General features: G+C 51.8%; 1 protein-coding gene across 7 annotated transcripts in view; it reads right to left on the reverse strand.

Moving 5' to 3' along the window:
* Positions 1–26,432, reverse strand: part of LOC120761387 (S-adenosyl-L-methionine-dependent tRNA 4-demethylwyosine synthase TYW1-like) — a 97,772-nt gene that overhangs the window by 10,238 nt on the left and 61,102 nt on the right. For all 7 annotated transcript variants that reach the window (XM_040082594.2, XM_040082587.1, XM_040082588.2 and 4 more), the window contains 2 exons: positions 12,409–12,519; positions 3,923–4,090 (listed from right to left, as the gene is read on the reverse strand). In XM_040082594.2, coding sequence (XP_039938528.1) covers positions 3,923–4,090; positions 12,409–12,519 — 279 coding nt within the window. The remainder of the gene's footprint in view (positions 1–3,922; positions 4,091–12,408; positions 12,520–26,432) is intronic.

A 26,432-nucleotide genomic window follows, 5' to 3' on the forward strand; every position in this document is an offset into this window, starting at 1 on the left:
TGAAAGGGTGGTCAGGGCCTGGCACAGCTGCCCAGGGCAGGGCTGCAGTCCCCATACCTGGAAGTGTCCCAAAGGTGTGTGGATGTGGCACTTGGGGACATGGTGGCACTTGGGGACACGGGGGCACTGCTGGGTGGACAGTTGAACTTGATGACGGAGAGCTTTTCCAACCAATCCCAGGATTCTAAGTCAGGCCTATCAGATTAATTAATTGAAAGGGCTGATGGCAGCAGGGTGCTGACCCCACCCTGTTCGTGTCACCCTGTGAGCTGAGACCTCCAGAAAGAACAGGCACTGGAATTCCAGGAGCATTCCCTGGGCTGTGCATTGCCCAGGGACATGGAAATCAGCCCTGGGATCACAGGGATGCTCAGACATGGAACCCTCCAGTTCTGCCCCAGAACTCTGGGATCCAAGTGCCTCAGGCTGCCTCAGGGCAGTAGCAGCATACATTGAAACTCTCCAGAAATTATTGTAAAGCCCCAGAGATCTGGAAAACAACCACCTGCTCCAGGGGGTAAAGGGTTAAAGAACAAAACGGGAACTGCCAGGAAGTGCTTCGGGACAAGGACAGGGTGGAACACACACAGAAAGCAAATCCAGCACCATGGGGCCAAGGGGTTTAGTCCAGAAATGACCAAGATAGTGAATTTCCTACAGAGAAATCCTCCCTGCAAGGCAGCTGCAGCACCTCCTGCCCTCTCAGGAGCTTGTTTGGTCCTCCTCAGGATGCACTGACTGTCCCATCCAGGAACCGCAGCAGCCTCAGGCCTCGCTCTGGAAAAGGTCCCTTGAATTAACTGTTCCATTAGAAAGTTGCTCCTGCGTGGATATCTCAGCCCATTAGTTCAAAGTGATGCCATAAATCCCATTTTTGTGATTGTGGTTTATTGGATTTACTCGAAAGCAAAAAGAATTACTCAAGAATTCAGCACTGTTGCTAGAGAATCAAAGAGGATGGAGCTCAAACACCAGGCAACTCACAGAGAGGGATGAGAACCAGGGCAGAGCTGGGAGGAGGGTGCAGGAAGGGCAGGGAAGAGGAGCTCCCACCCTTGTGAGCCCAGGCTGAGCCAAGGGAAAGCTGCACTCAGCCCTGGCTGTCCCCACTTGTCCCTCAGGCTCCAGCAGGACCCAGCCATCCCTGGCAGTGTCCCAGGCTGGACAGGGCTTGGAGCAGCCTGGGACAGTGGAAGGTGTCCCTGCCCAGGGCACTGGATGGGCTTTAAGGTCCCTTCCCACCCAGACCAGTCCAGGATGCTGAGGACCTGACACCCATGGAAATCCATGGAAATCCCAGTAAAAGGTGGATCCTCAGAGCACAGGGAGCAGGGCACAGGGGTTGTTCTCTGGGAAGGGTAAGTGGAAATCAAACATCTTGCTGTGAGGATTCAGTTTTTAGGACTTTTTGAGCTCCCCTGGGATCCGAAGCTCTCTGAGGTTAAAGTAGGACCCGTCATTCTGTGGGTGCTGGGGGCTCCCACAAGCACCTGCCCTGTACTTGCAGACACCCCCAGAGAGCAGAACCCACTGCTGGCCTGCAGGGAAAAGGGATTTGTGTCTGGGAAGAGACCTGGAGGCTGAATGGGAGATTTTCAGGACCCTGAAGGCCCCCAAGTGCCCCAGTTCCCATCTCAGCACCAACCTGTGACCTCCAGAGAGAGAGAAAATAACACCAGACACAAAACCTGCAATTTGCTCTCCTTAAAATCCCTCTTCTCCCTAAATCCCTGCCCTTAAGAGACTTCAGAGCTCAAGCCCTGAACTGTCACTCATCACAAGCAGGTGCCAATCAATGATCCCATCCATCCCAGGCAGCAGCTGCAGGATGAATTATTCCTGACATTCCCAGACTCTTTCCTATAGGCTGGCATTCAATGGCAGCATTAAATTTATCAGGAGCATTGTTTGAACACCTCCAAACTCACACCTAGGAAAACACAGTGAAATAAATCACATTTCTTAATGATTTTTATTACACTCTTCCTGCAACTCCTTAATTTTTTAAAGACCCCTTTGATTTTGCAATTACTCACTCCAGTTTGATCAATCACAGAGCCCAGGTTTTCCTGCAAATAATAGGCACTGACAGATTTTATTCTCCACTAGAGCCTGAAACTAAAAAATTAAACCCTAATGAAAATAAATTTATTTTTCATTAGCTATTTTAGCACCGACAACAGATTGTTTCCTGCAGACACCCTCTGCTAATGGCTGTGGAAGGAGAAGCAGCTGTTGAATTCCTCCTGGGCAGGTACCAATTTATTCCCCTTGCTAATGGTGAAAGACTTCTCCTTACTTAAATTCTGCCTCAAGAAGCTTTCTGCAATCTGTTTGTTTGCTTTCCTGGACCTTACAATGCAAAAGATTTTACTTTCTCAGGAACAGTTGCCAGTGGCAACAGCCAGGAGTGAGACTGTAAATAAAGCCAATTTAAGGTGAGATCAAACACAACCAGTGCCAGGTGTCCTGGTTTTCAATGCTCCTTCCCAGCTGCTCCTTTTGCAGATTCCAGAGTAGGTTTACATTGGATACTCAGGAGAAATTCCTGCCTGGGAGAGTACTGGGGCCCTGGCACAGGGTGCCCAGAGAAGCTGTGGCTGCCCCTGGATCCCTGGCAGTGCCCAAGGCCAGGCTGGATGGGGCTTGGAGCAGCCTGGGACAGTGGGAGGTGTTCCTGCCCATGGAATGGGATAGGCTTAAAGGTCCTTCCAACCCAAAGCATTCCAGGAGTCTACAATTTCATCAGGTGCCCAGCTGGCACACTATTAACTTTTTTTGCTGTCCTTCTATTAATCTTTTCTGAAGCTCAGAAAGCAAATATGTACTCATTATTTTTCATCTCCTGCATCCTTAAAAACAACTTTTTTTTTTTTTTTTTTGGCATTTCAGTTGTATTTCATTTCCTTTCCAGTACTTGAAGGGGAGATGGTGACAAACCTTTCTAGCAGGACCAGTCGCAAGGCTGATGGATTTAAACAGCAGCAGGGTCGATTTACATTGGATACAAGACAATATTTTTTACCATGAGGGTGGTGAGGCCCTGGCAGAGGCTTCCAGAGAAGCTGTCATGACAAGAAAGACCTTGAGGAGTTTGAGCATGACCTGGGAAGGGAACGGAGCTGGGAAGGGTCTGGAGCGCCAGGAGCAGCTGAGGGAGCTGGAAAGGGGCTCAGCCTGGAGAAAAGGAGGCTCAGGGGAACCTTGTGGCTCTGCACAACTCCTGACAGGAGGGGACAGCCGGGGGGGTCGGGCTCTGCTCCCAGGAACAGGGACAGGAGGAGAGGGAACGGCCTCAGCCTGGGCCAGGGGAGGCTCAGGGGGGTATTGGGAACAATTCCTTCATGGAAAGGGTTGTTCAGCCCTGGCACAGCTGCCCAGGGCAGGGGTGGAGTCCCCATCCCTGGAGGGGTTTAACAGCCCTGTGGATGTGGCACCTGGGGTTAGTGGTGGCCTTGGCAGTGCTGGGGGTGTCATTGGGCTTTTCCAACCGAAATGATTCTGTGGTTCTCTGATTCAAATGTGGTGATCCTGCCTTTGGAGAGGTGGCTCAGACCAACAGGAAAATAACAGAGCATCCCTTGGGTCCAGGTGGCATCCAGGGGTGTGAAGGGCTGGAATACTGGGGCACACTATGGATTATACTGGCCAGTGACTGGAGGGGCTTGGGAAGCTTTGGAATGGGCTGGCCAGGGCAGGGGTGGAGTCCCCACCCTGGTGTAACACAGGTGTGCATGAGGCACCTGGGGACATGGGTCAGTGGTGGCCTTGGCAGTGCTGGGCTGGGCACAAAGACCCCAGAGGGCTTTTCCAGCCTAAACAATTCCGGATAACTCTGGAGAACAAGGCAGTTAGAAGCAAAGGCAGTTGTGCTGGCCCTCCCCAGAGCAGCCCAGGCCAGGTGTGACCGGGGCAGGCTCACCTTGCTGTGGGCCATCAGCAGGCAGTTGGAGTGCTCGTGCTCGCAGGCGATGCCGTATTCCGGGAGCAGCCGCGCCAGCTCCTGCACGAAGCTCACCACCTCCCCGTGCCACGGCACGTTGGCCATGGTCAGGCTGCTGGCAGAGCTCTCCCCGCAGTAGGTCACACCCTGGGGACACAGGGAAACACGACAGTCAGCTCAGCCCTCCCCAGCCCCGCCAGTGGCGGCCACAGCAAACTCTGCAGCTGCCACCTCTGTCCCCCTCATACTGGATCCCACGGCGAGGTCACAGATTCAAAGATGGCATCAAAAATGGGTCCCTCCCGCAGTGACACTTCCCCAGGGCACTGTGTTTGATCCTGGAACGCTGCTCTAACAGGAGTCAAAGGCAGGATGCTCCTGAGTGACCTTGGAGAAGGTCACTGGGGTTGGAAACGTGACAAGTCTGGAAGAGTCTCATGGACAACCAATGCCATGGCAGCGGGACACTCCCAGAGATCCTGTCCTTGTGCCACAGAGGGAACGAGCTCTGGACCCCTTCCTTCCAAGCCCAGGCTGTGATTTCTGCCCTGTCCTCCAGTATCTGTACCCAAATCCAGCAGGCCCCTTGACGGGCCGTCCCCATCCCGTGCACACAGCGGCGATGGGCACCAGGAGCACCCCATCCTTGGGCACAGCAGGGACTGACACAAAGCTCAGTCCCTTCCTGGTGGGGGCACTGGAGCCTTGGGAAGCAGCTTTTAGGCTGTGTTCTGCAGGCACCCCCAAAACTGACGCCGAGAGGTGAGAGGTTCAAGGACCCTGCAGATCCCGAGGTGTTCAGAGAAATGGGGCTCCTGCTCCCCTGCCAACCCCCCACACAGCCCAGAATGGGTGGAGAGCCCGGAGCAGGACACGTGTCCCTCTGTCCCCACACTGAGCCAGGACATGAGCACTGCTGCTCTGGGGGTGGAACACCTCCAGCTCTCCCACACCCCAGCCACCAGCTCCAGGCTCGGAACCCCAGAATCCCTGAGGATAGAAAAGCCTCCAGGGTCACTGAGCCCAGCCTGTGACCAGTCCCCACTGTGTCACCCAGCCCAGAGCACTGAGTGCCATGTCCAGGCCTCCCTTATCCAGCCTCACCATTCTGGGACCAGCTGCTCCTAGCTGGGAGATGTGATCACCTGAACCTCCTGAGTTACTGATTTATTCTCAGCCATTACCTCAAAATCGCTCTTCCTTTTTTCTCTCCCTTTCTCTCTTTCTTTCTTGTCATTTTTCTTCCCTTCTTTCTCTTTCTTCTTTTTTTCCTTTCACTTATTTTTCTCTTTTTCTTCCCTTTCTTTTCCTTCCTTCCTTTCTTCCTTCCTGATAAAATTCACTGAATTCTGGTTTAACCAGTGCATGACACAAAATCCTTTCACAGAACAGAACATTAAAACACTGAATGTAATGTAATTTGGCCCAAACCACAGGCAGGTCAGTGGGTGGTGAGCACTCAGTGTCACCCTCTTGGAGCGCAGACAGTGCTCGACTACAGGGTGTCCTTTAATGCCTGCTTGAAAATATTTCACAGCCAGGATCATGATCCACGTCAATTCCTCCCAATCAAATATTTAACTGCCGATTTCCCAGCAATTAATCCGCCATCGCTGAGAGGACATCACACACCAGATCCCAGGGCTGCTCAACCCAACAGGCAAACAGAACAAAAGGCTTTTCCTACAGACACCACCCAGTCCCTCTGCCACTCTCTGCCTGGTTCCAGCCCTTCTGCTCTTGGGCTGAGCTCTTTTATTCCAGTCACAAAATCCAATCAAGCACCAGCCTTTACAACACAGTTTTATGGATGGTTGTGTCTGGCCTGCTCGTGGTTTATCCCCGTGGGAAGAATACTTTGACCTCCTTTAAATGGAATTTGCATCCAGGTTCATGTGTGGCATGGCCATGGCACCTGCTCTCCGCTGCCACCACGCTCCCAACCCCTGATTTACCTGCATCTCCCTGGACATGGAATGTGCGGACACACCTTTGCCAACACTTTCAACCAGGGCACAATGCACACACAGGGCTGCAGGAGCAACAGCCTGCTGCTAATTGGGAACTTTACAAGTTTGGGAAGCAATTACTCTCTCACCCATAAATTTATGAGGGACTGCCCCCATCAATCTGCCCAGCACCGTAACTCAGAGCCAGCCTGGAGGATGATTGACAGGGCACAAGCCAGGGAATGCTCACCAGGGATGTACATTCAGGCTTTTTTAGCCCAGCTCTGTAAGTCTGAACCCAGAGTTTAAACATGTTCATTCTCTATTCGTCAGTGTTATATCAGAGCAACCAGCCACGCAAATCAGGGGTTTGGATCCCCAAAGTTCAGCTGGAGACACACAGCAATATTCTCCTCACACTCATTATCCAGATTATGATTTGAGCAGCATGAAAAATGTATGAGTACAGAGAGGGAAAATTCTTCAGAAGCTCCAACGTGATTCATGCTCTCAGTAAACTACAAAGATATCGTTTACAAGCAAAGAAAGCACAGAGGCAAATGGAATAAGTGAGTGTTTGGCTGGCTGATTAATTCCCAGCACAAATCAATGGGAATAAGCTTCCAGCACACCGAAGGAAAGCAGCTTTCTACTTCCCCAACTTCTTCAAACTGGAGTTAATTAACAGCTGATAGCACTTAAAACCCATGCGGAGTTGATGAGGGCGGTCACGTTCTGCTTTGCAGTAATACATGAAGACAGTTATTAAGACATCAAGAATTAAAAAGGAAAGGATCCCATTGTTCACCCAGAGCTCTCTCCCCAACCTCCCTGAGGCAAGAACAGCAACGATGCTGCCTCTTAATTACCTGCTTAATAAGGGTGCTTTGAGCAGCCTAATCCACAGAGCTCTGGCCAAGTACCTCGAAATGCAGAAGCCTTTGAAAAGCATCCCAGCTCTTCCTGGTTCTGCCAGGATGAGTGCAAAGCAGCTGTGCTGAGCACACTCTGGATTTCAGAGAATCACGGAATGGTTTGGGTTGAAAAGGACCTTAGAGCCCATCCTGTCCCATCCTAGCCATGGCAGGGACACCTCCCACTGTCCCAGGCTGCTCCAAGCCCCAGTGTCCAACCTGGCCTTGGGCACTGCCAGGGATCCAGGCCCTGCCCACCCTCACAGGGCACAATTCCCTCCCAATATCCCATCTAACCCTGCCCTCTGGCAGTGGGAAGCCATTCCCTGTGTCCTGACACTCCATCCCCTATCCAAAGCCTCTCTCCATCTTTCCTGCAGCTCCCTTCAAGTTCTGGATGGTCACCCCAAAGCTTCTCCTCTCCAGGTGAACATTCCCAGCTCTCCCAGCCTCTCCTCCCAGCAGAGCTGCTCCATCCCTCTGCTCATCCTGGAGCCTCCTCTGGGCTCCTGCAGCAGCTCCAGGTCCTGCCTGTGCTGGGCCCAGGGCTGATTTTCGGCTGTAATGGAGCTGAGTGAGCACAACTGAATTGACCAGAGCCTGGTGCCAGGGTGCTGGTGCTGTGGGAAGCAAGAGAAGCACATTCCTGCCCCCAGGATCTGGCTCCTGCCCCGGGATGCAGACAGCCAGCAATCCTTTCAATCCCCAGGGCTCTGAAGGAAACAACTACAGCTGACAGTGTTCTGTTTCTCCACTCACACCCCAGACTTCCCAATTTAATTACTGAACAAAACAATTCTCTCCACTCTGAGCCCACAAATTATAAATTTAATTGAGTCTCGTGCAAATTAACAGAGAACAAAGTGTAGGCCAAGCTGCTGAGTGACAGAGACGCTGTTTGAAATCTGGGGCAGCCATGACCCCAGACAAATATGAAAAGCCTCAATGCCTGGTGATTGCAGTCTCTACAATGAAAATGCTCCTGAGCTGAGCAGCAGCACTCCCCAAATTCCAGCCACAAGACCTCATGCACATCTCCTCCTGCTGCAGTGGATTCAGCTAGGATTCAACTCCTTGGCTGCTTTTAATCATCACTTTCAAGCTGATTTAACAAAAGCCATCAGTCCTTTGTGTCGCTTCAGTCTGCAGGGACGGCTGGAGATGGTTGGCTGTGCAGTGCAGCCCCAGGACTCCCCAGCAGCTCTCCAGACACCCCACACCCATGGGTGAGGGCCAAGAAGTGCTGGAAATCTGCAGGGATTCCCTGGAAGTGGAAACAATTCCTCCTGGGCAAGCTGAACTCAAACACAAGACCCAGCCTTTCATCCCAGCTCACCAAATGAGCCGTGTGGGGATCGAGAGATGAACGGCCACTGCTGAATCGCCCCCTCTGCTCCAGGGTCACAAACATGGAATTATCCCATGTGGAAAAGTCCTCCAGGACACCAGGTCCAACCTGTGACCAATCAGCCTGGAGAAAAGGAGGCTCATGGGGAACCTTGTGTCTCTGCACAACTCCCTGCCAGGAGGGGACAGCCGGGGGGGTCGGGCTCTGCTCCCAGGAACAGGGACAGGAGGAGAGGGAACGGCCTCAGCCTGGGCCAGGGGAGGCTCAGGGTGGACACCAGGGAAAAATTCTTCATGGAAAGGGTGCTCAGGCTTTGGAAGAGGCTGCCCAGGGAGTTGGCGCAGTCCCCATCCCTGGCAGGATTTAACAGATATATGGATGTGGCACTTGGGGACATTGGCAGTGTTGGGGAGTAGGTGGATTCAGTCCTGCAGGTCCATCCCAACCCAAATGATTCTGTGATTCTCTAACAGGAAGTGGCCAATGCTGGTCCAATTTTAGGTGTGGAGGTCATACATTATTTGGGTTTATTCACAGCAAGCACCAGAACCGGAGATTCAGCTCCATCTCTTCATCTAAATTCCAGCTGGGATGGCAGCAGGATCCTGAATGGGTGTCTGACAGGTGGGGGTAATCGCCTCTTGCTGCTTGCAATTAAAAACTCATTAAGGCACAGCTCATGTTCTTCATTATTTTAAGCAATTAAATAATCTTTCCTGTTTAACATGACAAGAGTGAGCAGATTGGGATAGACACTTCCCTCTGGCCCTTCCTTGTGCACTCACTCACTTCAATTCTGCAGCCAAGCCTCAGGCACCAGAGCAGGAGCTGAACCCAGACCAGCACCCTGAACTCAGCTGGACACCAAGATTATCCATCTACATCATAAAAATCAGCAGGAAAAGAGCTTTCAAGTGGCTGAAAACTTTCAAAAAGGCTTGGGAAGATTCTGTGCCATGACTTCGATCCCAGCTGTGCCCAAGTCCTGCCCACAGACACCATGGCACAGACAACCCTGGGACAAAGGGTCAGCCTGGCAGGTGTGGATTTCCTCCTTAAATTCTGAGGGATAGGGAGGAGTAGGAAGGCTCTGCTCAGGCTGGAGCTCACACTGCTGCTGTGAGCTGAGTGACACGGCTTCACTCTGCCCAGAGCAGCTGTGGCTGCCCCTGGATCCCTGGCAGTGCCCAAGGCCAGGTTGGACACTGGGGCTTGGAGCAGCCTGGGACAGTGGGAGGTGTCCCTGCCATGGCAGGGGTGGCACTGGATGGGCGCTGAGGTCCTTCCCACCCAAACCATTCTGTGATTCTAGAATTCAGCCCTAAGATCAAGCCCAGTGACTGACCCAGCACTGCTGAGCTCACCCTAACACATGTCCCCAAGTGCCATGTGCAGTCACCTTCCACACCCCTCCAGGGATGGGGACTCGAGCCCTGCCCTGGGCAGCTGTGCCAGGAACTGACCATCCCTTCAGTGAAGGAATTCCCCCAAATCCACCCTGAGCCTCCCCTGGCCCAGGCTGAGGCCGTTCCCTCTCCTCCTGTCCCTGTTCCCTGGGAGCACAGCCCGACCCCCCCGGCTGTCCCCTCCTGTCAGGGACTTGTGCAGAGACACAAGGTTCCCCTGAGCCTCCTTTTCTCCAGGCTGAGCCCCTTTCCAGCTCCCTCAGCTGCTCCTGGCACTCCAGACCCTTTCCAGCTCCATTCCCTGCCCTGGACACAAAAACGCTGCACATCAAACAAACCTCTGGCTTTCAAAATTCAAAGAAGGCACCATGGCAAGAAAATGAGTTCTGGCACATTCCAGACCTTATATACAACTATCAGCTCTGTACAAGTGTGACAGTGACATGCTGGCATTAGAACAGATTAAGGCAATGAATCAGTTTGATGCATTTTTAATGACTGAGTCTCCCTTTACTAGTGGCTTAAGTGGGAGAATGGGGTCCCACAGAGTTACAGCACTGGGAGGCACTCATGGAAATGAGAACAAGGATTAAACCCTGCCAGAATCTAAATCTCTCTCCATCCACCCCGTGAGCCTCTCTGGAGCAACACTGGATTAGCTCCCTTCCTCTGAAATGGACGTCATTTATCCCAAGTCTTCAACCAGAAAATCCCCAAGCTCAGTCCCATTGTTGGGCAGAGCTTTGCAGAATCTCCTCGTCACCCTTTGTTGGTTGGCTTTGAGCACCACCTGGTCCTGGGCTTTTTACTCTGGCACACTGAGGGGCTGCAGAAAAGAATGCTGAGGCCTATCCACGTCCCAAATATGCTTCATTCTCAAAGGAACACAGAAAATGACTTTGAAAATGACTTTTGGGGAAAATTGCCAAGTCCCAAATGCTGTGTGACCACCACAGTGTGAGGCTGGACCCCTGGTGCCACCATCCCACTACTGGATTCTGGGAATGTCACCCAGCCCTTCCCTGCCCCAGCTCACAGGGGAGCTGTGTTCAGAGCTCACAAACAGGGTTTAGAGATCCAGATAAATCCCTGTCCCAACTCTCACAAACAGGGTTCAGAGATCCAGATAAATCCCTGTCCCAGCTCTCACAAACAGGGTTCAGAGATCCAGATAAATCCCTGTCCCAACTCTCACAAACAGGGTTTAGAGATCCAGATAAATCCCTGTCCCAGCTCTCACAAACAGGGTTTAGAGATCCAGATAAATCCCTGTCCCAACTCTCACAAACAGGGTTTAGAGATCCAGATAAATCCCTGTCCCAGCTCTCACAAACAGGGTTCAGAGATCCAGATAAATCCCTGTCCCAGCTCTCACAAACAGGGTTCAGAGATCCAGATAAATCCCTGTCCCAGCTCTCACAAACAGGGTTCAGAGATCCAGATAAATCCCTGTCCCAGCTCTCACAAACAGGGTTCAGAGATCCAGATAAATCCCTATCCCAACTCTCACAAACAGGGTTCAGAGATCCAGAAAAATCCCTGTCCCAACTCTCACAAACAGGGTTCAGAGATCCAGAAAAATCCCTGTCCCAGCTGGAAGAGCACCAGGAGTACACCTGTGACCACTCACCTATCTCCTTGGCAGAGCAAGGTGGGATTTTTCCAGGACAGAGCTCTGGGAAAGCAGGACTGTGACACTGGGACAGAGGGAAGAGCAGCCCGTGCCTTGCAGGAGACAGATATTTGCCCTGGAAAGTTTCTGAGTGAATTCGTGCTGAAACATCAAGTGGCACCCACCTCATCTCACTAATTAACGTTAATGACCCGGGCAGAGCAGCCTGGGCAGCACCAGCCCCGCAGCGTCTGCTCCATCCCTGCCCTCTCCTCCCTGGCAGGATCCTGCACAGCCAGGAAGACACCCAGGAAGGTGGAAAACCGAGGGGTTTTCCCCAAACCAAACTCCAAACCTGAGCTGGGATGAACCTCCCAACTCCAGCAGCATACCTAGAGAGAAAAACCCCATGCTGAGAGAAGGTATCGAACCTCCACAGCAAAATCCAGGCTTTTTCTTCACAGCAGTAGTAAAAAAAGGTTGGGGAAAAAAAAAAAAAAAGGTTAAAAAATGAAAGGAAGTGTAAAAAATTATAAGAGAGAAGGAAAAGAGAGAAGATAAAGGAGAGTCCAGGAGTAACAGAGCTGCACAGAGTTAAGGGAGCTGTGCTGCTCTGCCGGGTGAAAATGCTCAGAGCACTTGGAAACGTGCCTTTTTTGCAAGTTTGTAACTTTTTCTACTGTATCTATTTACTAAATTGATTAAGCCCAGGATAAAGCTCCTCCTGCCCTGCCATATCTCACATCTCCTGCTGGCAGCCCTCAAATTCAGCCAAACAAAAACACATCATTGAACCTTTCACCCTTCCCCTGGCAAAATTTGAGACCAGAATGGGAAGAAACCTGCCCCAGACTACCTGCTTAACTTGGAATATTTTCTTTCAACTATTAATTCATATAAAGAAGGAATATCTATTTATCTTTGTTTCCATAGAAATACAAAAAAAGGCCAGAGAGTAATGATTCTGTTGGGCAGAAATCGTGGCTGGCTAGTACAGAGTTTGGTTTGTGGCACAGGGAAACCTGCTCCAAAGGCACACACAGGATACTAGAAAACATTATCTGAATGTTAATTAATTATTATTCACTAATATTAAAAGCAAGAGAAGAATTTCTTATGCATCGCTTTAGAAGAATTTTACTTACTCAGAAAGTTTAGACTAAAGGCAGGTGGGAAATGGGGACAAAACAATGGAAAATACTGCTGGAAAAACTAAAACAGCTCCATGCAGCTCACCTTGACCTCAATGAAGTCTGGTTTCCCGAGGGATATCAGGTCAGCATAAGCTTTGAGTTCATCCACATTCCAAGCTTTCACTAGGGTCAGCCTATAAACAGTGCGTTGTTGCTGGAATAAAGGAAAAATTCCATTATCATCCCACTCTGACCCAGAGACAAAGGAAAAATCCCACTGACATCCCATTCTGACCCAGAGACAAAGGAAAAATCCCACTGACATCCCATTCTGACCCAGAGACAAAGGAAAAATCCCACTGACATCCCATTCTGACGCAGGGAAAAAGAAAAAATCCCATTGACATCCCATTCTGACCCAGAGACAAGGGAAAAATCCCATTGACATCCCATTCTGACCCAGGGACAAAGGAAAAATCCCATTGACATCCCATTCTGACCCAGAGACAAAGGAAAAATCCCATTAACATCCCACTCTGACCCAGGGAAAAAGAAAAAATCCCATTGACATCCCATTCTGACCCAGGGGCAAAGGAAAAATCCCACTGACATCCCATTCTGACCCAGAGACAAAGGAAAAATCCCACTGACATCCCATTCTGACCCAGGGAAGATGTTCCAGCCTTGCACACAGATTCAAACAGGAAAAAGAAATTAAATCTTTTATTTCAAGAACTCAGAGATTGAACCAAACCAGATCCAAACCTGTTCCTTCAGGAAATCTGCTCCAGAGCACCTGGGCTGAGCCACCTCATGCCACACAAATCCTCCCTGTGCCAGACCTCATATCCCAGGCACTCTGTTTGCACAGGAATTTAACTAAATGGCAAAATAAGCAGGAAATGTCTCTCTTGGATTTGCTTCCCCAGGCACAAAAGCTCCCCATCAGTTAGAGGTGTTTTAGTGCACCCAGCTGGATCATCCAGCACAGGGGACTCTCACAGAAACAGGGAATGATTTATGTTAGAAAAGCCATCAAGACATCGAGCCCAACCTTGACCCAGGAGTACCAAGGCCACCACTGCCCCATGTCCCCAAGTGCCACATCCCCAGGGCTGTTAAACCCCTCCACCACCTCCCTGCACAGCCTGCTCCTGTGTTTGACGACTTTTCCATGAGAATTTTTCCCCAATATCCAACCTGAGCCTCCCCTGGCCCAGGCTGAGGCCGTTCCCTCTCCTCCTGTCCCTGTTCCCTGGGAGCAGAGCCCGACCCCCCCGGCTGTCCCCTCCTGGCAGGGAGCTGTGGAGAAGGTTCCCAGATCCACTTCCTCCTGGAAGGTGGCAGACAGCACTCCCAGCACTTCTCTGCTTGGAGTTATTCTGATTTGTCCTCTAAGGGCTGCTCTTCAAAGGAGTCACCGGTGACAAAAGGCCTCTCAACACAAGCACTTGGACATGGAACAAATCCACTCCTCACATCCGCTTGTTTCCATCCCTCCCCTCCCCTTCATCTCCTACTGATGTTTTATTTCACTTATTTTTGGAATTTATTTTTATTTATAGAGCAATTTTCTGGCAAATCTGCAGTTTGGATTAACTCCTTTGCTGTCCCTGCACACTGTGGATTGGAAAATGCAAATGTTGATCCCAGAGAGGGCACAGAGGAGGGATTGGGATTGTGCCCCCGTGCTCAGGTGAGACCCCACCTGCAGAGCTGCCCCAGCCCCGGGCCCAGCACAGGCAGGACCTGGAGCTGCTGCAGGAGCCCAGAGGAGGCTCCAGGGTGAGCAGAGGGATGGAGCAGCTCTGCTGGGAGGAGAGGCTGGGAGAGCTGGGAATGTTCACCTGGAGAGGAGAAGCTTTGGGGTGAGCTCAGTGTGACCTGAAGGAGTTGACAGGAAACATGGAGAGACATTGGACAAGGGCCTGGAGTGACAGGACCAGGAGGAAGAACTTCCTCCCTGTGAGGGTGGGGAGGCCCTGGCACAGGGGGCCCAGAGAAGCAACATTTCCATCCTTCAGGGCCTGACTGCCTCCTCAGTGAATTCTGCCCTCCATACGGAAATCATGGCATCGCTCCCCTACCACCCATTTCTGTGTGTTCCACATGGGGAAAAGTCATTTCTACATCAATCTGCTATGGAAACCTTTCAGGTTATTTACTAAGAAATAACTAGAGGAGAAACAAATGAACACCAGGAGCATCTTCCAAATATGTCAAGAACTAAACCAGCTGACCTCTACCCGTGGCATTTAAGTGGATATTTAAAGAACAAGAAATTCTTGTGATTGGAATGGATTGGCAAAAGAAAGGTCAAGAGACAAGTAGGAAATCAACTGTTAATTACTGAAGAGAGAAGAACAGTAGAGGAGCTAATACAGAAAAATAAACACGGTGTTTGCACAAAACAGAGGAAGAAGAAAGCAGAGGGAAAAGATCTAAGGAGGAGAATCTGCAGTGCACACACTCCATCAGTGCTGTGGAATGATCAGATACCAATTAATGAGAACTGGCTCCCCATGGGCAGCTCCCAGTGGGGAACAAGTGCAGCAGCTTCCAGGCACCAGTGAATACCAGTTTGTATTTAACATAACTGGTCCTGTTTCACAGCAGCCCCAGCGAAGGCAGCACATCCTCCCAGGCAGGGAAGTGGGGCTTTCTCCCATTTAATCTCATTTTACTACTCTCCAATTCACATCCCAGCTCATTTAGAAGTTTAAGGTCAAGGACTTCATAAAACTAAATGTGCTATGAGGAAATTTAAATCTTCTCCTCCTGTGGCAGCACTGACAAGCAATAACTGCAGCCTCTGTGTGTGCACCACTCCAACACCTGAACTACCCCAAAACCTGCATGAACTCTCCACGGCTGGGGGGTGAGGGAAGGAAAAGCAGGGAAGGAAATTGAAACTGCCAAAGGCAGACAGCAAACAGGTAGAAAAATCAGAAATTAATCTGGAGAAGCCTCCTTCCAGAGGGCAATATCTCTGCAGTGCTGTTGAGCAGAGAAATGCTGGTAGAAGGCACAGATCAAAACGAGCAGTATCCCAGAACGTTATCTGGGAGCAATCCTTGCAGACTGCCAGCAGTACAAACAGGCAGCCTGTTTTATTCACGGATTATTTGTATTTGTTGTACAATAGGGCCCCAGGAGATCCTCTCATAAGCACAGCAAAACAAGAAATAAAGAGCTTAAGCCGTGAGAATTTAACGATCTAAAGCATCAGGATATAAAAGCAGCCCAGGATGCTCCACACTCTGTGTTTCCAGGAAAAGCAGTTGTTACTCTGCTCCAGTCACGAGGAGAAGAGAGAGGAAGAGCAGATAGTGTGAGAACAGCCCTTCAGACGGCTGGCAGAGAAGGGTGTGGGTCTGGTTTATCTCTTTGTGCACAGGCTAGCCTGGCAGGGAGCGGCAGCTCCAGGGGTCCCAAAAACGCAAATCAGTGGGGTGGGTCCAGCTCAGGCTCCTGTTCTTCAAACTCTTGAGAGCAAAGGAGGGCAGAGTGAGCCAGGGGATCCCAAGCCTTTTCCCTCTGGGCAATTCCTGCTAAAATCCTGCCAGGCTACCCCAAGGAACACTGCAGCCTTCAGTGTCAGGACAGGGCACCCGGGAAACAAAGACTGACCAGGCTTAGGGGAGGATCCTGAGGATAAAGAATCCTTCCACTGGGTGGATCTGAGATCCTGGCCTCAGCACACCCAGCAATGGTCCCGGCCCCGAGGCTGCCACAGCTCCAGGAGCATTTGGACAGCGCTGCCAGGGATGCCCAGGGTGGGGTTGTTGGGGTGTCTGTGCAGAGGCAGGATTGCACTGGATGATCCCTGGGGGTCCTTCCAGCTCAGGATGTTCTGTGATTCTGTGAAAAAGACCAAACCTTCTGTCTCAGGGTGTCTCACGCCTCAGTCCCACACCGGCAGTGCCAGAGTCAGTGGCCAGACTTCAGAGTCAGGATTGGGATCACCTTAACATGGACAGGGCTCCTTCCCTCCGAAGGTTCAGCTGAACCCCCAGAGGAGTCCCCAGGCTGCTGCACCCTTCCTGCCTCCAGCAGCTCTTGCTGGAACACACCAGGCACTGGGAAGCTCCCTGGTCCAGCTCGGAGAGCAATGGGACTGCTCCCACGGGACAGCTCCCACGGGACAGCTCCCAACAGGACAGCTCCCACGGGACAGCTCCCACGGGACAGCTCCCACAGGACAGCTCCCACAGGACAGCTCCCACGGGACAGCTCCCAACGAGACAGTTCCCCACGGGACAGCTCCCAACAGGACAGCTCCCACGGGACAGCTCCCACAGGACAGCTCCCACGGGACAGCTCCCACGGGACAGCTCCCACGGGACAGCTCCCACGGGACAGCTCCCACAGGACAGCTCCCACAGGACAGCTCCCAGCTGGACAGCTCCCACAGGACAGCTCCCACGGGACAGCTCCCACGGGACAGCTCCCAACAGGACAGCTCCCACGGGACAGCTCCCATGGGACAGCTCCCACGGGACAGCTCCCACGGGACAGCTCCCACAGGACAGCTCCCACGGGACAGCTCCCACGGGACAGCTCCCACGGGACAGCTCCCACAGGACAGCTCCCACAGGACAGCTCCCACGGGACAGTTCCCCACGGGACAGCTCCCACGGGACAGCTCCCACGGGACAGCTCCCACAGGACAGCTCCCAGCTGGACAGCTCCCACGGGACAGCTCCCAAGGGACAGCTCCCAGCTGGACAGCTCCCACGGGACAGCTCCCACGGGACAGCTCCCACGGGACAGCTCCCACAGGACAGCTCCCACAGGACAGTTCCCCACAGGACAGCTCCCACAGGACAGCTCCCACGGGACAGCTCCCACAGGACAGCTCCCACGGGACAGCTCCCACGGGACAGCTCCCACAGGACAGCTCCCACAGGACAGTTCCCCACGGGACAGCCTGGAGCGCAGGGGCAGCGCTGACTTGAGCCTGTTCCCCAGGCAGGGACATTATCCCTGGAAGCTCTCCTCACATCCTCCTAGGCTCCTCACATGTACCAACAGACCTGTGCTGCCTGTGCAGGCTTTGCTGCAGGCCCAGCCTCAGCCCCAGCCCAAGCCCAGGACACCTCTACAGAGGACTCGGTGTCACTTTGACAGAGTGCTCCTTTCCCGCTCCAATAACCACCAGGGATTTGGGCTGCCTCTTTTTTATCATTTCTTTTTAATTCCTTCCTCCTCAACATTCATCTTTTCCTAGATCAAATGTAATTACTCTTCATGAAACCCGGGTCTAATCCCAGGAGGAAGAGGGAAGGGGGAGCACATCACCTGCAAAGAGCAGGATGCTGGAAGGACATGGGCTTGGCTGGGACAGGAGAAGCATCTCCCTTCTCTGGCCAGGACAGCGAACCATCTCCCTTCTCCAAGGGGAGCAGGGAAACATCTCCAAGGCCCTCACCTTGGATCCTGTCACTTGAATTCACTCTTTTGTTCAGGCTGAGTAACAATGTCCCCTGTTTGGAAGTAAATAGAATTACTGCTAGCTGCAGGATGCTGGCTTAGCTCAGGTATCCTGAACACTTACATGCATTTCTTAGGTACAGATAAAATTATTTTATTGCCATTTCATCCACAGACTCCTCCACCTATTTTTGCAGGTAATGAATCTCAGCACTCTCAACAGAAACACAGCACAGCTAGATGGTAAAAGCACTCTTAGGGGGGAGGAAATGATGCTGCAAACACCAAACAGAAGCTGCCCTTTGTTTCACACAACTTCACATCGCTTTGCCAGCAATGGATGAGGAGCAGGAACCACTTCAAAGGCAGCTCCTTTCATCAGGATTTTCCTCCTCTCTTCAAGGAAAGGCTCCATTTGCAAACTCTCTTCATAACACGTTCTCAGAGCTTCTGAGCTCTGATTGTGGTATGAAGCAGTCCCAACACGGGAGGTGAGTGCAGCCTGAGCCCGGCGTTCCCAGCAGGAGCAGCCCCGGAGCTGCCCCTTCCCAGCTCCCCAGGCTGGCTGTCCCCCTGCCCGGGTTATGCAAGGGCTCCTGAGCGAGCCAGCGCTCAACAAAGATATCAAAGGAATTTTCACACTTGTCACAAGGATGTGGATAGAAGGAAAAAAAAACCCTGCAGCCAAAATCTCTTCCCCACCGACGATAAGGAGCTGCTTTATGCATAAACCTCACCAGGGAGGAAAGATCCAAAATACAGCCCGAGGCAATCTCAGATCCCAACACCCCCCAGATTCCACTGCTTTCCAAAGCCTTCCAGTTCAGCCCAGAGACAGCGCCCCTCTAAAAGGGGTTACTCCTGCCTCTCCCAACTCTGCTGAGCTCCCCTGGAGCTCTGCAGATCACAGAATCCTGGAATAATCTGGGCTGGGAGGATGTTAAAGTGCATCTCATTCCACCCCTGCCATGGGCATGGACACCTTCCACTGTCCCAGGCTGCTGCAAGCCCCAGTGTCCAGCCTGGCCTTGGGCACTGCCAGGGATCCAGGGGCAGCCACAGCTGCCCTGGGCACCCTGTGCCAGGGTCTGCCCACCCTGCCAGGGAACAATTCCTGCCCAATCTCCCATCCAGCCCTGCCCTCTGGCAGTGGAAGCCATTCCCTGTGTCCTGTCCCTCCAGCCCTTGTCCCCAGTCCCTCTCCAGCTCTCCTGGAGCCCCTTTAGGCCCTGGAAGGGGCTCTGAGCTCTCCCTGGAGCCTTCTCCTCTCCAGCTGAGCACCCTCAGCTCTCCCAGCCTGGTTCCAGAGGTGTCCCAGCCCTGGGAGCAGCTCCATGACCTCCTCTGGACTCTTTGTAGGACCCATCACATTCCAGAGCACCCTCAGGGAAGGCTCAGTGTCCTTGGAAGGATGCAGATGAATCCATTCTGGTACCAGGAGCCCCCTGCCCACACGGGCTCCTCTCTGCACTGGTCCATCCATCACCGGAGGCGCCATCTCCTGTGACAGTCACAGGGCCGGGGAGGGCTCAGCTGAGCACATTGCACAGCACAGGAGGGATTTTTTTTTGCCCTAACAGCTGAACTCAGCACAGAGCAGAGAAGTTTTCAGCTTCCCTTCTTCAGGCAAATGATCGTTAAAGCAAACCCTGAGCAAGCTCCGCTGTGTAGGATCCCACAAAAACACTGAGCATTGTTCCAGCAGCTGCTGTTAATACCCAGGTGAGAGCAAGTGCAGCCTTTGTCTCCAGTGCTAAAAAGGTGCTCATTAGCATAGGCTAATTAACACATTAACTCTGCTGTGAAACCCCAGCAAAGCTCAGAGCAGGGGGGTTCAGTGCTTGAGAAGTCAGTGCTCAACCCAGGCTCCACCTGAGGCTCGGCTCCAGGGCCCTGGCTTCCCCCAGGACCTTCCAGTTGTCACCACGTCATCCCCAGGATGGGGACAAAGCCACTCTCGTGTTGGACCCTGCACAACATTTCACCTCTTATTTCAGGACCTTCTTTGCCTCCTGTCTGGGTGTGGGGAAAAGCAAAACCAAATTACTGAAGCTCAAGTACTTGGGGGTGTGGATTTTCCATGATTCTGGAGATTCTGAAGGTTCAAAACCTGGAGATGAATCACTGGGCCCTGTGTTCTCCTGCCTGCAGTGACCCAAAAGTTGCTGTAAACTCCAAGCTTAACTGGAATTGAGGCGTTTCTAATTCTCAGTCAGCCTTGAGTTTTCAGTCACACTACACTTCCAAAAGTGAGGTTTTCTTTGGATTTGGATAAACCAAGTTTATTACTGCATAAAACCATCAGAAAATCATTTGCTACATGGATATAACAAAAATGTGAAACAAAGGTATTTCAAGCAGGGCTCAGAAATGACCCAAAATTTGTCTTTTCAGGTATGTCTAAGCACAAAAATATCTCTTTAAGTGCTCAGTTTTTCTCAGCTGAGATTTAAAAACTTCCCTCAAAGCAGATGGAGTGGGTGGCACCTCTGCCCATGGCTGGGAGGTGGAAAGGGATGGTCTTTAAAGTTGTTCCAACCCAACTGATTCCATGATTCTGTGATCTGAGCGCTAATGCCAAAGAAACTGCCATGTTGCTAAAAAATAACCTCAAACTTATTAAAAAAACAAACATAAACCCCAAACCAAAGCACAAACCTGGCACTATTTTTCCATGCAAAAGCCAATCCTACTCCTTGTGCGGGAATCAGGAAAAAAACCTAATTAGGGAGTCAGGAAAAATACAATTACAAGGTGATGTCCACATGATGAGGACTGGTCCTGCATCTTGTCTGGAACCTGGAGCCCAAGGCAGTCCCTTTAAAGCAGTTTTTAATTCTTTCAGCTTTAATATAAATGTGTAAGAACCAAAATTGTCTCTCTGAAGTATAATTACTGTGAGGAGCCAAGCCTGATCTCCATATGAAATTCCTTGTTCTTCCAAGGCCTTGAAGATAAGATGCAAACTGTCCTGAATAATAATTAGGAAAACAGCGAAATTGGACATTTGGACCGCGTCAGGTTTTTTATCACCCAACACCACTGCCCTGGTGTTCCTCCCAGCTCCGAAATCCTGCCTGCAAAGAACAAGAAAGTCCTGCAATGAGATGAACTCATCAGCACTAATTCCCAAGCTGGAATTTTACACCAGAAAAGCCCCTCAGCCTCTGCACAGGCCTGCTGATGTGTGAAGCACAGTAATGAGGGATCAGGACTGGAAACCAAGAAGAAAAAAACACTAGATTTCACTCCCCTCCACCCTCACTCTTCCTGTGCTTGTTTGTAATCTACTTTATTGCTTCACACTTCAGCAGAAATTAATCAAATTATTGAAAAATCTCTAGAAATAAAACAAAGTAGAGCAACAGCTTTGTTTTGAGAGCTGAAAATGTTGCTCTTAAGTAAATCCAAACCATGACTGTTCTTTATCCATTTTCCATGGACTCGGTTTTAACACACCCTTGGAAATCAGCACCAACAACATTCCCGTGATTATTTCTTTCTTTTCCATATTACCAGCGCAGTTTCAAGGAATCATGTAAAATTTATACCCAGGGAAAAAGAAGCCCAGTGCAAAGGAACTTAAAATAGAACAGCATGAAAACAGATCCTATCAAACCAGCAGCAAAACCCACTTCAAGCTTGCTGTTAAAGAGGCTTGAGATGGTTCTTTTCCCAGGAAAGGATTGATGTTTAACTCCAAAAAGGCAGGAAAAGCCTCATCAGGAGCCTGGGGGTGCTGTCCCTGTGGCACAGAGCAGGGGCAGCACACCCAGGCTCCAGCCTGGGCTGGGAGGGGGAACAAAAACCAATTCCAGCAGCAGCAAAGCTCCAGCGAGTTCCTGCCCGAGTCCCTGTGACTTTCCCAAGACTCAAAGCAGCAGCCTGACGGGCTGCTGCCGTGAAGGCTCCCAGGACAGGCAGGATCAGGACCTTCTCTGTCCCTGGGTTGGAGCAGCAGCTGCAGCAGCAGCAGGGACCTGCCAGGCACATCCCAGGGGCCAGGGCCTTGTCCTGCCCCAGCTGCTGCTCTGCCTCATGACAGGAGCTCAGCCAGGCCTGACCTTGGCTCCAGCCCATCCCTCCCTGCCCTCAGAGCTGCCAACTCTGGAGAATCCCTGGCTCCTTCCCAGGGACGGTTCCTCCTCTACTGCCCCATGACAGGCCCTGCTGCAAGGGCATGGGATGGGGGACACAGACCAGGGCTCAGGGGGGAAAAGCCCTCCAAGGCTGAGCTCAGCCCTTCCCCCAGCTCTGCCAAGGCCACCACTGACCGTGTCCCCAAGTGCCACGTCCTCAGGGCTGTTCAATACGTGCTCGTGTCTGGTCAGGTGTGGGAAAGAGCCTTCAGAGGGGGAAGAGCTGAAGGCAAAATCTGGGACTTCCTCCAGCCTCCTCTCCTTTCACATCCCCCAAAATGTCCCAGACACAGCTCCACAGTCACATCCTGATGCCCCATGACCTGGTGTCTCAGGCTTGGCTCCTTGGCCAGGATGAGGGAGATCTTAGCAGTCTTGGAGAGGCACCATGGCAAAGCTGTCACCTCATGGTGACAAATGTCACCTCAGGGCACAGTCAGACCCCAGCAGTGCAGGGAAGGCAGGAGAAGGACAAGATTAAAGAATAAACTACAGGGGAATTCCAAAGAAGGTGCTTGGAGCATGTCCAGGGAAGGGAACAGAGCTGGGAGGGGTCTGGAGCCCCAGGAGAGGCTGAGGGAGCTGGAAAGGGGCTCAGCCTGGAGAAAAGGAGCCTCAGGGGGAACCTTGTGTCTCTGCACAACTCCCTGCCAGGAGGGGACAGCCGGAGGGGTCGGGCTCTGCTCCCAGGGAACAGGGACAGGAGGAGAGGGAACGGCCTCAGCCTGGGCCAGGGGAGGCTCAGGGTGGATTTTAGGGAAATTCCTTCACTGGAAGGGTGGTCAGGCCCTGTCACAGCTGCCAGGGAGGTTTAGAGTCCCCATCCCTGGAGGGGTTCAAAACATGAGTGGATGTGGGGACAGGGCCAGGGTGGGCCTGGAGGAATGGCTGGACTCAGCTCCCTGGAGGCTTTTCTAGCCTCAGTGACTGTGTGGCAAGAACTCGGCCTGTAACAACAACACATCAGTGTGTTAACACACGGACTGGGACACATCTGAAAGGGCCTGAGAGTGGCACAGGCAAAGAGGAATTGGGGGAGAAAAACAGCTCAAAAAGAGCAGCTCAAACCCAGCTGCACTTTAGGCAAAGGCTAGGCTGAGGCAGGAACTGAACTTTCCCAGAGTCACTCCAGATCCAGGCCTGGAGCCCAGCCTGCCCCATGGCACTGCCACCTGCTCAGGAGTTTTAGGCCATCTCAGTTATTTACACACCCAGCCAAAGACTTGGATGCTTCCTCACAGATCTCTGTAGCTGGAAATCTCAGCCAGGAAAACAACTTCCCACTGAGATTTCCCAGCGGCCTGAAAGAATATTCCTCAAAATCGCTGTGTTTTGCTCGGTAGTAGGGGACACAGGAAAGGAGAATAAACTGTGTTCTAAATAACCCTGTAATACTGAAGGATTGAGGGAGCAACTGCAGGATCAGCCTAGAGGAGGGAAAGTTTTGGAGTGACCCATTTGTGGCCTCCCATCACCTGAAGGATTCCACAGGAAGGATGGTGAGGGACTTTGGACAAGGCCTGGAGTGCCAGGACAGGGGGATGGCTTCCCACTGCCAGAGGGCAGGGTGAGATGGGATATTGGGCAGGAATTGTTCCTGTGAGGGTGGCACAGACAGGAGCTCAGCCACAGCCTGGGAAGGGGTGACTGTATTTATGGGAACAGTGACACTCATTATCCTGGGGAATAACAAACCAGCAATGCAACTTCCAGCGATGAAAGCAGAGATTAAGCTGCCATAAAAAACATAATTACCTCGTTAAAAAACACTCTTGCAGGCTGTGAAGCAAATGATTTATATTTTTCTTCTGGGTTTTGTCCAAATAATCTAAAAATAGATTTGAAAGCCCCACCAGGATTGCTGAAAATCCTGCCCAGCTCACTTCACAAGGAGCAGTGTAAACAAGGAGTCTGACATAAATTTCTCTTATTGATTAAGCAATCCTTGCAAACACAGTGCTCTTGTAAAGCCTTAATTCAAGAGTTGGGCTCTAAAAGAATGACAATTATGGTCTTGAAACACTTTAAGTGCCCATTCTGGTAAATAGGTGAGCCTGAGCTGGGGCTGAGAGAACTCCTGCAGGTGCTGGAGCAGAGCAGGGGAATGATAAAAATTGCAACAAAAGATTTACTCAAATCCTGACTGTCTGTGGATTCACAGTGCAAGGCGTGCTCCACCTGAGGAGCCTGCCCAAGGGAGACCTGGAATTCCATCACCTTCCTTTAGAGGCCCAGTGTCCATGAAACGCCTTCAGATCCTGCTGCTTCCACAGCAAGCTGCACTCAGAGAGGCCAGAGGGAGATCAGAGTCCCCTGGATTGTTAAGCAAATTCCAGCCACGAGCTAGAAGGACATAAAAGCAATGATGCAAACACACACACACTTGTACAGCTCTGTAAACAGTTGTTTTCTATTATTTGTATTTATTACGGATCATCAGCTCTCGAGTTCCAGGGCTCATCACCCCCAAACACTAACTGCTGGGTTTAGCATTAAGCTGGGTTTAGCACTGAGCACTTACAGGGATCGTTTGCACTGCATCTCATTTGGTTCTTGCACCAAACCGATTTTGTCCCCCTTGTCCTGTCACTCTCCGCCCGTGTCAAAGTCCTCCTCCCTCCTTTTAAAAGCCCTCTTCAGGCCCTGGAAGGGGCTCTGAGCTCTCCCTGGAGCCTCCTCTTCTCCAGGTGAACACCCCCAGCTCTCCCAGCCTGGCTCCGGACCTTGGAACATCTCCATGGCCTCTCCTGGACCTGCACCAACAGGTTCACATCTTCCCTGGTGAATTCTATGAATTACCACATTATAATCAGAATTATATGAATTCCTGGGAATTCAATGGAAGATGCCCCGGCAGCTTTGCAGCTTCAGAGGAGACTCAGAATCCTTGTGCTGCAGTTCCTGAACTCCTCCCATTGCCACACGCAACAGCAACTTCATCTAAGGAGAACACACAGGGCTCGGCTCCCAAGTGCACAGCCTGCAAGTCAACAACCTCCAGAGGGGTCACTGGAATAGCCACGGAAACCACGTGGTCTGGGAGGTCACACCAGCACTTAGAGCCACCAGCACACGGTCAGAGCCACCAGCTCCCAGCTCCCCATGGCCTGGTGGGGGTGGACAGGAACAAGGCCAAGGCACCCTCATCCCCATGGAACAAGGGAAGCAGCACTCCCTGGCATGAGCCTGTTTATTGCCCAAAGCCACCCTGCCAAAGGAAGTTTGGGGTCTCTGTGACCCAAAGGAGCTGAACAGGGAGCTGAGGGAGAAGATCAGTGAGCAAGCACTAAAGGCACAGCCATGCCCTGAGCTCTGCTGCCACATTCCTGCTGCAGGATCCTGTCCTGAAGGTCCAAATGAACTAATCAGGTCCAGTTCCCTTGGAGCCAAGCACACGGGTCTCACCCTGGGGCAGGAGAACCTCCCCAAGGCCACCCATAAGACACATGGCACTGAACAGCCCTGGGCACCGCGTCCATGTGCCCGTGTGTCCCTGTGTCTGTGTGTCTGTGTGTCCCTGTATCCCTGTGCCCGTGTGTCCCTGTGTCCGTCTGTCCCTGTGTCCAAGTGCCCCTGTGTCCCTGTGTCCGTCTGTCCCTGTGTCTGTGTGTCCCTGTGTCCGTCTGTCCCTGTGTCCGTCTGTCCCTGTGTCTGTGTGTCCATGTATCCCTGTGTCCGTATGTTCCTGTGTCCACGTGTCCCTGTGCCTGTGTGTGTCCCTGTGTCCGTGTGCCCATGAGGGTGACCATGTGCCTGTGTGTCCCTGCGCCCGTGTGTTCCTGTGTCCATGTGCTCCTGTGTGTCCCTGTGTCTGTGTCCGTCTGTCCCTGTGTGTCCCTGTGTCTGTGTGCCTGTGTCCATGTGCTCCTGTGTGTCCCTGTGTCCGTCTGTCCCTGTGTCCATGTGCCCCTGCGTCCCTGTGGGTCCCTGTGCCCATGTGCATGTCCCTGTGTCAGTGCAAGCCTGGATGCAGCATTCCAGCCCTGCCATCCAAGCACTCCTGCACACAGCCCATCACAACCACCCTTCAGGAAAGGATTTCTCCTCTCTCCAAAGCAATGTCCTCCTGATTTTGCCTTTCCCAAACCCAGGAGTGTGTTCCCACCATCACCGCATTCCCACAAAATCCCTTTCCTTGCTTGCAGTGCTTCTGTCTCAGTTCTGCACTCCCCATCCCAGATGAGCAAACACATCATTCCTGCAGATGCTTTGTCAACTTGTGTTTCCTGAAATGTCAAATGCAAGGATCCAAAGGAATGGATTCAATGAACCCAATGCATGCTTCTCACCTGACTCCTTGTGTGAGAGCTGTTGGTGATCGGTGAGTGAGGAGAGAAATCCAGAGTTAACGCATTTAGCAACTGGAGTATGCTGCACTGCTCTGCACAGGCCCCGTCTGTGCCATTCAGCACCGTTAGCTCAGCTTTAGCGGCTGAAAGAAAACCTTAGTTGAAAGCAAAGTGCAGCCCCAGATTTCCCTTGTTGCCACAAGCAAAATTTTAGGGTTGTTCTTTCCTTCTGGAGCGTTCCCATATAAACACACACAGGCTCAGCC

This window comes from Hirundo rustica, chromosome 19, assembly GCF_015227805.2.
Source record: "Hirundo rustica isolate bHirRus1 chromosome 19, bHirRus1.pri.v3, whole genome shotgun sequence".
In the NCBI taxonomy this organism is placed as follows: domain Eukaryota; kingdom Metazoa; phylum Chordata; class Aves; order Passeriformes; family Hirundinidae; genus Hirundo; species Hirundo rustica.